Here is a 14695-nt window from a genome sequence, read left to right on the forward strand (position 1 = left end):
TTTTTGCTGGGTTTTGGAATTTTTTCTGGTCAAATAAGATCCGTGTTGCACATACAGGAGTGACAAGGGAATGGGAATTTGATCCCTCTGGCATTTCTACAGCCTGCTGAGTGCAATGAAGAGATTTGTACTGCTTTCCCTTACATCTGCCTTCGGTCCCATGGGCTCATCAGCACAGGTTTGTGTGGAAAAAGCTTGTTGAGATTGGGAAATGATGCCAGCCCCCACTCCGGTAGAAAACACAGAATTACTGGAGAGCTGTTGATGTAAATATGCTCTCTTTCCTCGGAAGAGGACAGTGGTTTTAATGACAAATTGAGTGAAATCTCACTTGGCATGAAGCAAATAAAACAGTAAATATTCCAAGTTACCGCTTTGCAGTAATAGAGACTGCATTTAAAAATAATTGCTGTGGATCTGCCACATTATACAAAGGAAGAGAGTGACAACGCAGATGTGATGTGACACATCTGCATCACAGCTTTGCATCTCAATTTAGTCTTTAACAGGCTCCATCAGCTGATGGCATCAAATGTATGAAGTGATACTTCTGTCTGGGTTTCAGCAAATGTTTCTTATGCCTCTCCAAACAAACAGCTCACCTACAGAGGCTGAAACACAATCAGTCATGGGTGCTTCAGCAGGGCTGTGACCTCCACAAGGTCTACGTAGCATCTGTTGGAACAACTCAACCCTTTGCCATAGAGACATCTCTTCTCCAAAGTGCTGCTTTGGATTGCTCATCTGAGGACAAAGCTTTTGTTTCAGCATGGGAAAGGCTTAAAACATCCACTACAAATAGGAAAAACACTGATTATCAACCATCACTGTGAACTGTTCACACTGCTTTTTCTCAAAGCATGGAAGATGATAGATTACATCTCTGTTGCACCCCATCATTGAGACAATCCCAGATTTCCACCCTCAGGTAGACCCCAAATACTCCATGTACATAAATATTTATACACTTGGTCTACCCAATGCATGCAAGCCAAGCAGCTTAACCCTTCTGCTGCAGAAGAGCAGCCACAGCCCGCATTTCTCATGATACACTTGCATCTTTCACTGGTCTGAGCCATCAATTGATGAGATGCTCTTCTCTAATCTGAGAACTAAATTAACTAGCAATGTAGAAGGCAAAACCAAATTGTGTAATTAAATCACTTAATTTGCCACATGAGGTGTTTCAGGATTGACGAATTCATATTCAGAAAGGGCACTGAAGGTGGAAAACTCTAAGAAAGCAACAGATAAAAACCTACAAATGATCTGATCATCTCTAAGTGAGTCAACAGCCACCATCTACTGACTTCAGAGCAGATACACCCCATCTTTGCCATCTCCAAATATGATTTTGCCTGATGCTGCAAGTGTCAGAATTAGCTGTGCGTTAATTCCTGCCAAACCCGAGTTTCAGAACGCTGGTTGCAATGGAGAGAGGAAACGTTGCATCGTTCCTTGGCCTCATCCAGCCTGGAAACACCATTTTGGGGCAGCATTCACCTGCTCAGATGCTCCTTCAGAAAAGCTACTCAAAGCCTGCTCACATGGGGTACGAGCCAGATTGCACCCCAAAAAATAAACTCCAACTGCCACCTTCCTCATCTGCAAAATTAATGCTTGGTGCTCCACTTCATCCGCGTGCTGTTGAAAGATTCTTCACTGTTATTACGTTTGAAGAGTTTTATTTCCAAATGTCATATTGGCCTGTAACAACCACAATATTCATAACGTGCAGGTGAACTTTCATGAAGCAGAGGAGAAAATTAACATTCTTCCTTATCGGAGGAAATTGAATCTGATTTTTCATTCCATCAAAACATCTCTTCACAGACAGGATAAATCCCATAAATTGCTTTAACCCATGTATCCGCCCAGAGCCCATTCTAAACGCTGTTGTAACAAAGCCTGTAATCAAAGTAAATGAGCATAATTACCAACAAGTGCAAATATGGGTTATCTGGATTCTTTTCTCAGACATTTCATATGTGACCATTTCACCATATGTTTGCATTGAAAAATAAGAATAAACTGTATTAGATTGGGAGATAAAAGGGTATACATTAAAAATTCAAGCAGAAAGCATCCCGTAGCAATGATTACCATTATAACTATTCATTCAAATCCAGTCTTTTCTCCCCAAATGTAAATGTCACCAAATCACAAAGCATGGCCAAATAATAACCCGTTTCAAGGGACACTGGGGTCTCCTGCTATCAGACTTCACAGCGAGACGCCCCTTTCATTTCTCCCTACCACTCAGGAACAAGAAATGACTGTGTGCAATTCCATTTACTTAATGGTAGTTCAGGTGAATTCCTCATATTTTACAGTCATATTTCTAGTCCTAGTTATCCTGAGGGGTCAGACAGGATTCTTCAAGGCAACCTCACAGCCGCACAACTTCATTGACCAGTAACAACCCCTTAACACATCACATCCCCATATGGGCAGCGTCACCGGGCAGGGGTGGCTACCACGGCTGAAATGCAGCAAGACCAGGAGGAATTCCACACGACTTCATCTCCCACGTCCCTCCGAAGCAGGAGGCATGACCTGTGGTGAGTGTTATGAGCCGGGTCGTGTCACATCAGAGCAGCTCAGCGGCATGGCTCGCAGCACAAGCCGTGTCGGCGGTGAAATGACAGTAACAGAGTCACCTGTCAGGTCGTGGCTCCGGGAGCCAAGGAACGCGTGCATATTGATGGTGTGTAACAGCAGATACATCTTCATAAAGATAATATAAATCAAGCTCCTGTCCAGGACAGGCGCATGTCACAGCTGTGCGATGAGGAAGTTAATTCATTCAAATTACATTTTAAACCAGACGGAACTGTAATCTGTCCTGAGGCACGTTAATACATCAGGTATCCTGATCCACCTTTCACTAGGTCCTGAGTTAGATCATTCTGTTTCTGCAGTACTCTCTCCCAATTGAAAACAAGCCCCAAAATTATATTTAAACTACATTTCTCCTTCCATTTGTTAGCACAAACTAAGTTACATATTTAGAAAAAACAAGTCTTTCAAGAAACCAGCTATGCCACATTAGCAGCAAATGACCTGATCTCTAAAGGCAACTTCATACTTATCAGGAATAATCCAAACTGGAAGTGCTCAATTGATTTGTTTTATTCCCAAGATAATATTTTCTTCATTTCCTGATGAAACTGGCCGTGAATGTAAGTGCACTTAGGCAAAGAAAACTACACAATTAGGCTCTTCTTTGACACATATGAATACAAGCACGAGTTAATTTACAAGTCTCTCGCTACGTTGTCCTGTAGGAATTTTTACGCTACTCTGCTTCCAGAGCAAAGAAAATGATAGTATTTGTTCTTGACTGCAGTACCCGAATTTCCAGCGTTCAGTGACACTTCTGGTGCGGTTGCTGGAGGGGAGAGGAGTTCAGACGGGATCCAGCCCTGCAAACGTGAAAGCTCCTCGAGACTTCATGTATTTCTGCAAGAAAAATGTCATTTATTTTACATACCCCACACAAAAGCCCAGATGTTCACAGCATTTAGGCGCAGTGATACACATTGCTGTGGTACCTGTACATGCTGACATCCCATCTCTGAGCATAACCGAAATGACTGTAGGAAAGATGTAGGTATGCAACACTTCAATACTTCTTGGTAATTTGTTTTCTCTGGTGTCTTACTTCAGTTCTTGCTATTTTGTTTTACTGTTGTGTCTCAGAGAGTCTTTGAATGGAGGAGAGGAAGTGCCACAGAAGACCGATCTCAAAAAAAACCAACAAAAAAACCCAAACAAAACCCAAAAGAGTTGCACATTGTACAGCTGTAATATCAAAGTAGGAGTAACCTGGCAGTAGCCACTGAAATCAGTAGTGTTAAAGCAAAAACTGACAAAATGCAGACTCTTTCATTATCTGGTTATTAACTACCAAGATGGCCTGCCAGGGCATTTGGCAACCTCTTCACCCACAGGTGCTTCTACTCACAGCCACATACAGGTCTGAACGGGATCCCCTGCGGGGGGTACAGGAATTACCTTACTGAGATAGCCCAAGGCCTCTCTCATTTTCAGCCAGGGTCAGCACCAGCTGCTTCAGCAGAACGTTTAGAAAACCCAAATAGGCAAGAATTTGGAGTAATCTCTCTCCACAAGATGACTCATTTTGGGCTCTGAAAGGTAGGAATTGACTCAGTGCTCCCAGGGGAGGCTGGGCACCCCTGGCTCCTACAAACAGCAATAATCTTCAGCCAGAAGTGCTACAGCAGGAGTGTGAACATAGCCTGTGGGAAGGCCACCAAACCGCAGCATGACCCCAGCTCCATCTGCTCGATATAAACACGCTTGGCAGGGTGGGACCTGGAGGTCTCATTCTCCCCCAGCAGCTCACCCACCACACAGCCGCATCTCCCCTGCTGGAGACCACGACTTGGACTGAGATTCACCCTCTTGTTGAAGGCAACGACCACGCTGCGGCTGTCATTTTTTGTTACTATTACACCAACTTCTCCCCTCCAATGCCTTTCTGAACAGCTTGCTTAATTGAGTTTATTCCTTCATTATTCAGACAGCACCATTCTCCTCACATCACAGACTGCAGACAAAATACATTAAGATCTGGCAGTGTTCTTCCTAATAGCACTAGTTCATTATTCCCCTCGTAGCTCTTACTCTCTACGTGTTACTCAAAGGTTCAGTACAAGGCACCATTAAAAAGAATACTTAGACCCCTAATGTTAATGGGGAACATCAGATCCTGCTTTTTACACCATAAACAGCTCTAAGGCAGCAAGTAGGGGCAGCAGAACATCTTCAGGGCCAGAAATAAGTGAGCCAATTTCCCGTCGCAAATCCATCAGCCCCTTTATTTTTTTAATGTGGGAAGAGGAGAGCGCACTCATGACCTTGCTTCGATGGCACAGCATCATCTCAATTCAATGCTCTGGGAGACACGGTGAATGGAAGGAATCCAGACCTGGGGAAGGAAACTTAGCTATGCCACCATCATTTTTTCAATGAAACCGAAATATTCAAATCCCTTTACAAAGCTGTGAATAGCCACAGAAGACGACGAGCGCTGCCTCCAGCCGTGGGGACACCCTTCTCCTGTGAGGACCCGTTCCGAAGTCACTGCAGATGGAGAAGGACCGACAGGTGCTAGGCTGATAACAACTCTTTTTCTCTTCTCTTTCTAATTACTGAAACAAACAACAGCACTGAGCTGAAAATAAGACCACACATTCTCCAGATCACCAATTATTCTCTCGACTTGTACTTGTCTGCAGTATTTCTTCCACTAATCACTACAGCACCAAATATGCCAGAATTGTTTGAAATCTGAGTCCAATCTCAGACGCGGTAAAAGGCTAATAATGACTGTTGTTTACACACGTTTAATTCAACATACCAGAAGCAATTTTCTCACTCTCTTTAGCATTTTATTTGCTTATAAATACAAGTCAATACCACAAGATGGCACTTTCTTACTTGCGACACACACTATTATAAACACTTACCCTCTTCAAAATGTTCCCAGATGTTTACGACATGTAACTTCTCAGTGGTTCTGAAACACTTAAAAAAGCAAGACCTTCCACACACCGCATTTTGTGTTTGATGTATATTAAATGAGGTCAGGTAATTAAATTCAAAAAAAGAATTTATAAATATTTCAGATACGAAAATTTAAATACAAAAGCAGAGTTTGTATTAATTAAACTGAATAACAATTTAAACTGGCCATAATGTATCTACATGGTTTAATTTAATTTAAAATACTTTTTAAACAATCAAATCCTTTAACCGTTCATCAAAACACCTATCTACTCAACTCTTTAAAAAATATTCTCAGTTAAGAAACCACCAATGCTTTTTCATCACAATCCTTATTCTGTCCTGTAGGTGGAAATGAAGCAAAATCATATTCCGTACTAGAAAACAGGATAAGAAGGAAAAAACTTTTAAAAACCTGGTAACTTCAGACACTTCAACTCATTCTCCCTTGCGTTTCTCAAAATACATGATCCGGTTTGAAAGTCTCTGAACGAAATGTAAACACTAGAAAACTCATTGCTGAAAGATGTGAAGAATAAAGAACCCTGCACTAATATAGTGCATAATGATGCTGTGTCAAACTTGTCAGTTACGGTAAATGTCACATTTTCCTCAGGATTGTCATGCCTCTTTTTTTTACTAATTCCTTTTCACGTCTGTAGATTCTTTGTTTTTTATTATTATTATTCCCATTGCTCAACAGGAAGAGATGTATTTTCTGGTCTCTTCAGAAAAGTTCCACAAGATCCAAGTCTTCGACTCAATTTTTTTTGTTTAATAAAGAGGTGGCAAAATTTTAAGCTCGCAACACTTCTGCCCAGTGCATTACACATCAGGAGATTCCTCAAAAAACTGAGAAGTCGGAGAGTTCCAAAAAAGAAAGCAGTTAAGGCAGTCGATGTCTACATTTGGGTTTCTTTTTTACGTTACATATCAATGTCTCCATCATAGGCCAAGGTCAGAGGCTTCTGCTGCTGCGGAGGGCTCTGATGCTGCTTTGTTTTTTTGCTGCAAGAAAAAAATATTTCAGGAGACAAAATTATCAACTGTCACAAACTCAGAAACGTTATCAAACCCCAAATTTCAACAAAAAAAAATCAACTCGCTATTTAATTTTGCAATGAGGTGACACTGCAGTAGAGTGTCCACTTCCATGTGGACCTGTTAGGTGTGTGGCGCAGACACACGGCCTGCCAAAAGCAGGCAGCCAACTGTGCTCTTTATCTGGAGAGGAAATAAAGCGTATTTGTCTCCTGTGTCTTCTCACAGCTGACAAAGCAAGGAACAATTCGCAGAAAGATTGAAATATGAACTGTTTGGGAGCGGGATCTTCTCATTTTTTCTTCGGCATGGTATCGAAGCAACAATAATTATTATTGAGAAATACACTTCCTCACCAGCCTTCGAGTGATGGAGAACTATGTAATGTTATTTAAAAAGTCCTCTGTATGCCCCATGGTGAAGCCACGGAGAAATGGTAGCTACATGGCTTGGAAAATAAGGAAGCTGCAACTCCTAAGCAGCATCCAAACACTGTTATTTAAGCTTTTAGTTGAAGAGAGAGACTGAAAGACTAAAAGAGTGAGAGAAAATAAATTCGAGCTGTTGGAGTGGGTCCAGAGCAGACCATGAAGATGATCAGGGGCTGGAGCACCTCCCCTACAAGGACTGACTGAGAAAGCTGGGGCTGTTCAGCCTGGAGAAGAGAAGGCTCCAGGGGGACCTTACTGCAGCCTTCCAGTTCTTGAAGGGGTCCTACAGGAAAGCTGGGGAGGGACTTCTTACAAGGGCAGGAAACAACAGAACAAGGTGAAATGGTTTTAAACTGGAAGAGAGGAGATTTAGACTGGATATTAGGAAGAAATTCTTTACTGTGAGGGTGGTGAGGCCCTGGCCCAGGTTCCCCAGGGAAGTTGTGGATGCCCCCTTCCTGGCAGTGTTCAAGGCCAGGTTGGACGGGGCTTTGAGCAGCCTGGGCTGGTGGAGGTGTCCCTGCCCATGGCAGGGCTTGGACTGGATGAGCTTTAAGGTCCCTTCAAACCCAAACCATCCTGTGATTATATGTTTTTGGGTGAAAGAGGGCAATGATGCTGTGAGGTCATGGTTGTGACTCTATGGTTGCTGGCCCTGATCTGACAGGGGTTGGAGCAGCTTGCACCATTCGTGTTCATAAAGCCCAGCTCCATGGTCCCCGGGTCATATGGATACTGGCCACTGCTCTCTTCGTATCCTCCAAGGCCCATCAACATCAGCACCTTTCCAAACATTAAACCAAAAAGCACAACACTAGCTCTGTCAAACCAGGCCTACCACCCCTGCCTGGGGTGACGGCAGTGTTGGAGGAGGGCAGACATCTCCCCCACCAGTGACGTGCTGGTGCAGGCCAGGGCTCCGGTTCATCTCTAACAGTGGCTGGCAACAGCAGCTTTAGACACAAGACATGTTTCCACCTGATGTATTCACTGCAAAAACCTATTTGGGGATTTCCTGAGCTGGGGTGTACATCCAGAAAGCCACAATTAACACCAGGAGACCCAGTCTCCTGTGAATTGTTGTGCCACCTTTGAATGCATTTATCTTCCTGGCGTGCGCAGTCCCCGGCAGCGCTGCACTCGCAAGGCAATAATGCACTGTGTGAAAAATAAAATCTTTCGTTTATTTTAAATGATCATTTCATCAGATGCCTCCTACTTCTTATATTGTGGGAAATAAAAATTCCCTGGTGCCCTTTTCTACTCCATTCATGATTTCATAGATCTCTATTGTATTCCCATGTCAAACATCATTTTCCAACTGAATGCCCCTATTCTATTCAGTCCTTCCTTGAGCAGAAGCCAGCTCCTCTACCCAATCAGCCTCCTTGCCTTTTCTCAGTTTTACTTTATCTTTTTTTTTTAAATAATATAATAAAAATCCCTTTCTAATCCCAGCAGAAGCCTGAATTAATATAAGGGCCTATTGATAACCAAAAATAATTCTTTCCTGCACGACCACCACACTTCTTCATGATTATGCCAGATAGCATTTACAATTTGGAGAGTTTTAAATTACTCTGAGGTAGGGGCCAAATGGAGGCAGTCAAGTAATCCAAACTCCATCCTTTCCTAAGGCCTTGAGGATTAAATCTTTGCAACACAAAGCGTTGTGATATAACTTGGATTGTTTAAATAGAAGTAAACTAGCTTATATTTAAGGACAAAACACACGCGATACTCACCACATCAAGTAGGATGTAAAAATCAGGAAAACTATGATGAGGAACCCGCCAGCTGATACTCCGTATACCCACATCTTCAGTTTACCATCTGTCGGATGATGAGGAAAAAGGACAGAGGGAGAAAAGGGGAGAATAAAAAACTTTATTCTAGTATACACAAATTCTTGAGAGATTAAGTAAAAAGAAAACACACAAGCAAAATTAGTAGCATCACTGATGGGAAACACAGCCAGGATTGGCTGGGAATAACCCATAAACACCATAATTTTGATAGGAAAAGAAAGACTTCTGGAAAAATCAATTGGTTTAAATTGACAGGTGAGCTCCTGCTGACCCTTACAGGCAGCCCAGGATGATGGTGCAGCACCAGAAATACCTCCTGACCCTGCTCCTGCCCGTGGGGAGCAGCAGGAGCACAGGATGACCAGGATATACTCACTCAGGAGCCCGGGAGCTGCTCTGGCAAAGGCGTTTCAACCTTGAACTGACCCAGGTGGAAACATAGATAACACCTGAGACATTCAGCATAAAGAAATGAGGGCTGAGAAGGGATGGGGCTGCGCTCCCTAATCCTTGGGGGTCAATTGGGGTAAAACACCAGCGAGCACAAGTGAACAAGCAACTTAGAGCTGAAAAACACTCGGACAACAAATGGGAATAAATTCGGCTTAGAATAAAAACAAGAATATGCTTTGTAATAGTAAGAGGGATAAAGTTGTGCAAGACCTTTCCAGTTGGGCCACAGGAGCAGGAGACCCAACTGGCCTTAAGCCAAGGTAAGGCTCTTGATAGGGCTCTTTGGGTGCAACCACAAGGGAACCCCTCCTCGCACACGTGAGCCTGAGCGTGCTGAAACATTTCCTTCTGATAGCAAGTCCCAGAACACAGGACGGGTTATTTGGGCAGGTCCTTACTGACAAGTTTTGCATTAATAGCAGTTAATTTCTAACAGATCACTATTTCTGTTCCTTGCTCCGTTCTGGCTGCACAGATTTCCTCGCGGGGAGAAGCTGTGGTATTTGTTGCACGCAGCAGTCTGAGCTGATGCACATCAACAGAGCTGTTAATACGCGCTGGAGGCAGGGATACGAACCCGCACCGTGCCCACCGACGCGGTTTGACAGAGGCCATGTCAAACGCAGTCATGCGAGTGGGGAGATACTTCATGGGACAATCACTGAGCCTGGTTTACATTTTGTGTTTGAGTGATGAATTCTTTTCAAAGGAGAAGATGTTTAATCAGATCTAATTCTTTCTCTTTTTCCTTCCAGGCTTTGTGGAAAGGCTGAATACCCCTCACAGATTTTCTTGTCACCTCGAAACACTTACAGCCTATTATCTCCCATGTGAGGAGAGCTCCATTCATCGGGTTTGTGTTACTTGTTTTGGTTTGGTTAGTTTGGGTTTTTTTCTGAAGTTTGGGTATGAAATTTGTCACCCTCTCAACTGGAGACAGCCAAGAAGCATTTAGCAGCACTGCAAAAGGACTGCCACAGCCACAAAGGCACCCCACCATGCCTGCCATGAAGGCAGCTATGATCTCCATCCCCAACATAAGGGCACTGGACCATGTCATCCTACAATTTAAACAATGCTATTTAAATTGCCTCTCAACCTGAAAGAAGTTTCTGTACCTGAAAGTATTTCTTTACCACCCAGAGTGTGGTAAAGAAAGGGAAAACACAGCCTGATTTGAAATCAGTTCTGCGCACTCCTGTGGAGCATTTAAAAGAACAAAAACATCCGCCTGTTTAAATCATAATAAAACTTGTGTTCCAAACTGTAAATGGGAAGGGAAATAACAAATTAACTGGAGAAAGGTATGGATACTTTTACTGACAGACGTAAGCCCTTAGATGCACACAAATGCCCAGGACTGTGGTACTAAGGGTGGTAAATGCCACCCATATGGGGAGTGTTCACCACAGACCTGCTATCAAGAGCGTAACTGGTGGGTAACTGGATTCCTGGCTCAGCTAGCAGTGATTATTGCAAAAGCCCAGACCAGTGAGCCTGTGTAAGGGGAGTAATTACATATTTTGTCAGAAAGTTAGACAAAGGGAAGGGATTTGAGGAGCACCGGCCTTGAGCTGGGGTCTGAAGGGCACAAACAGACCTGCAGGATGCCATGGTGTTGGTGATACACTTAGCACACAAAGAAGGTGTTTATTCCTTTCCCATATATTGTTTCTGTAACATTTCTGCCCTAAAATTAAATCACATTGTGTTCTGTGAAAGCTCCTTAGTCCCTGTTTCTGTCTTGTAGTCCCTGGGGAGAACTGGCTTGCAGATGCTGCGCTGAGGTCAAGCCCACCAGAAGCTTCCAGGGCTGCAGCCTCAAATGCTGATTTAAAGAAAGGAGAGCAGCAACCACCTACACCTCTCTCCCTTTTTCTAACCTTGTAAAGGTATCAGCTGCAGAGATTAAGCCGAAGTGAGACAGCCTACAGAGGGCCATGGGTGATGACAAAAAGGCAATTAACCCCAAACCTGTGGCTCAAACTGCTGGTAAACTGCGTGGGCTCCTGGATGATGGGCTTGACTGAAAACCAGCCAGCTTTAAAGGGCCTTGGACCCAGCTCTACGAGCCTGGAGACTGTCAATGCAAAGGTTAACTACTGTATGCAAATCAAATATGGAAATGTAACATTCAAAGTGTGATCACATATATCAGACAGAGTTATGACTCCCTGAATCCCGTAACAGAACCTTTCATCCCATGTTTTCTAAAGTCTCGTGTTCATTACACATTAATAGGAAACAAATGCAAGGTCAGGTAACAGAAAAGTAGGAACACCACACTGCCTGCCTGTATTTTAGAATATGGGAGAATTATTGCATTTCAGTAAAACTTGGCGCACCTGTCACCTTTGTCTCCCATTTTAAAGCCCTATTTGCATTTTAGAAATTCATTTTCAATAAATTAATCTTGCAAAATAACAGTCAACGTGGTAATCAGCTATTACAGCTACAGCATCAGCCCTGGGGACCAGTCTGGGCACATCCAGTACTGGGAATCCAGTGCTTCCAACTGGGAAGCATTTCATGGTGTGGAAGTCAAAGATCCGCTTGGGACGCACTGCTTGGGCACAGCAGCTTGCCTGCTTTTTCTGGGGCATTTTTTAATGTCTTAACTTCAACATTTAGAACTCTAAACTCTACACTTTCTACTCTGATTTTTTTCATATACTTTCAAAATATGGCAAGAAACAACCAATGTTTTCTTTAATGAAATCTTAAGTATTTTCTGCTCTGAATCTTCTGAAGCGCTAGTGATCAATATCTTTCCTGGTCCACACATATTACTTCTAGAAACATCATCAGATAACAGTTCTAAGCGTCCCCCCAAATCTCATATGAGTATATTTTGCAAAACATTATTGCTTCATTCTGTCTTTGCTATCTCTCTACATAAGAGACTGTGATTACTCTGTATAGGCACAAAGGAATGAAAGACGAAAATGGGAGGCTGCTCTGCAGCTCCCAGACTCAATCTCTGATGTTGTGATCTACAAAGCTTGTACCTTTCTTCTACAGAAACATTGCAAAGATAATTTATTCCATTCATATTTAAGTTTTTCACCTGGATTAAAAGGTTGAATAGACCATCCTTTGAAAATGTCATGCATTTTTGAGTTGACAGGTTTATTTTTTCCAGCAATGGTCTTAACATCAGCTTTCTTATCTTCTAAACCTGGTACCCTCACGCAGTAATCCAGGAAACCATCTGATCTCATTATTTCTGTATATCCACGCTCACAACCGCAGACTCCTCTCTAGGCAAGAAAAGGGAAATCACTATTAAACCAAATAGTATCCTCTTGCAGAACAGTGCAAATTGTAGCAAACTATGAAGAAACTGCAAGGTACATCCTGCACAGGGAACTTCACCACCACCAAACCAAACAAGCCAGGAACCGGTGCCCACAGACACGTTTCAGTTCACAAAAACAAAATATATTTGAGAAATTGGCTGAAATAGAGCCAGTAATTATGGAAAAGCCCAACACAAACTTTTTCACCCTAACAGGCTTAATAACGGGCGTCTATGGCTTGATCCTAATTCATCTCATCAATAACAACTTTCCCTCTGCTGGGCATCACAAGAGATGAACAAGAAACAATCCCAGTTCAGACCCAAACTCTCCCAGTGTATTTCCACTCCAGTACTTCACAGGGCTATCTGAAACAAAGCTTGCTTTCTTATGGCCAAATATCCACTGCCCTGGATCAGCCTAGGCAGTTTCTTCAAGGGATTTCTTAGAAGTCTGTGGTTTGCTAAGCAGATACTTCATTTTCTGGATTTCTACTTTAAAACAGCTTATTTTAGATTGTTTTTCTTTGCTAATTATCTTATAATTACAATGCCTGTCTGAGGGCCTGATACCCCAGTTATGATCCAAGCAGGCGATTGGATTTACAATCTCTGTGACAAGAATATAACCCTTGACATCAGTTTTGTTGCCACAACATCCTCAACTTGTTGACAGACATGACCCTGAGCTTTTTTGGACAAAACGTGAAATCTCAAGAGCTTTTATATAAATTCATGCTTGCCCATCATTTTTACGTTCCTGTAGGCTCTGGGCACTCTCACAACCATCCTCTCAGCCACATTCAATTGCCCATGAGCTAGTTTCCCATGGCAATTCCTCAGCTGAAGCTGAGAGCTGTGAAGGCTCTTTTCAAAATATAAATATCTAAACCCCAACTGCCCCTGGCTACTTTAAGGGTTCTGAGTTTTATAATCACTACTTGAAACAGCAAAAAAGCTCTTCCAGGTTTTGCTTTGGAAGGTGCTATGGGGATGGTGGGATCACTACACTCATGGGGGCTTTCTGTGTCTGTGGAGGAGCAGGAGAGGACCTACTCTTTCATCTCCTCTCCTGCACAAGTTTTGAACATTTCCTATGGGACAGTACAATAGCATTCAATGAAAATTAAACTAACATGTTCCAAAACTCCTCCACAGAACTAAACCCAAACTGTAACACCGCATAAATACTCCATCATTCATTTGTGCAGGTTTATGAGGGTTTCCTTTCAGACTGAAATTCCTACAACTTCCTCAAGGTGGTACCATGGACACACTAAACTATTTTCTAGGTCCTGGAACACACTTAAGACACAGAAGCTAATTGAACAGATTTTGCGGTGTTAATTTCTCAACCATACTCTGCAGCGAGCAATTACCTGTGTGCAGTAGGAGAACGGTTTCCTGCACGCCGGGCTGCAGTGCCGAACTTCTGCAGGCTTCGTCCGAAGAGTGCACCCTCCTGTAAGAGAAAATGTTGAGTGCTTTCAAGGGTATGTTTTAAAATTATAGTGACTTGGATCTCCAAAGTGTAAGAACTGCTTGCTTGCTTATTTTATATAGTTAAATACTAGTCTATTGAGCCTATTAGCATAATATCTGTAGGCATCGCATTAATTAATTTGCCTTAACAAGGCAGGGAATTATTATCATACCCATCTTGTTAATGGAGAACAGAGATATACAGATTTAAGTAATTTGCCACAGGCCACATAGGAAGTTGGGGACAGAATCGGGAATTAGATGCAGATCTTCTGTGTCCTCATTAATGTCTTATCTACATAAGAAGATATAATCCACACAACGCCTTTGCCCATCCTCACTTGGGGAAGTCTGTGCTTCTATAGGAATAAAAACATGTTAATGAGTTCCTAAGTACTCGGCAACCTTAGCACATAAAACTTTTGTTATTACCTCAACTATAAATGGAGCTAGATAAGATCATCTCCATTTTCATTTCTACTCTTCTCTCATTCACCCTGTGCACATTGAGAGAGACCCTATGGATATGCAAAGCTCTACTGCCTTTGCCAAGCTCTTGTGGAGCTTCAAAGTGCTGACCATAAATTTCCCTTTTCATCCCGCGCAGGCAGAATTTGTAGGTCATGGCAACAGCAGGAATCTCGCCGCTG

At 42.7% G+C, this 14695-nt stretch overlaps 1 protein-coding gene across 1 annotated transcript in view; it reads right to left on the minus strand.

The window, feature by feature from the left end:
* Positions 1 to 6000: 6000 nt before the first annotated feature.
* The window catches only part of LOC104542053 (thrombospondin type-1 domain-containing protein 7B-like), a gene marked incomplete at its 5' end in the record, with an annotated part of 34630 nt that continues 25935 nt past the window's right edge, over positions 6001 to 14695 (minus strand). Inside the window, 4 exons of the mRNA XM_010186253.1 lie at positions 6001 to 6540; positions 8750 to 8837; positions 12333 to 12525; positions 13943 to 14025. Coding sequence (XP_010184555.1) covers positions 6459 to 6540; positions 8750 to 8837; positions 12333 to 12525; positions 13943 to 14025 — 446 coding nt within the window. The remainder of the gene's footprint in view (positions 6541 to 8749; positions 8838 to 12332; positions 12526 to 13942; positions 14026 to 14695) is intronic.

Source organism: Mesitornis unicolor, unplaced genomic scaffold, assembly GCF_000695765.1.
Source record: "Mesitornis unicolor isolate BGI_N332 unplaced genomic scaffold, ASM69576v1 scaffold1626, whole genome shotgun sequence".
In the NCBI taxonomy this organism is placed as follows: Eukaryota; Metazoa; Chordata; class Aves; order Mesitornithiformes; family Mesitornithidae; genus Mesitornis; species Mesitornis unicolor.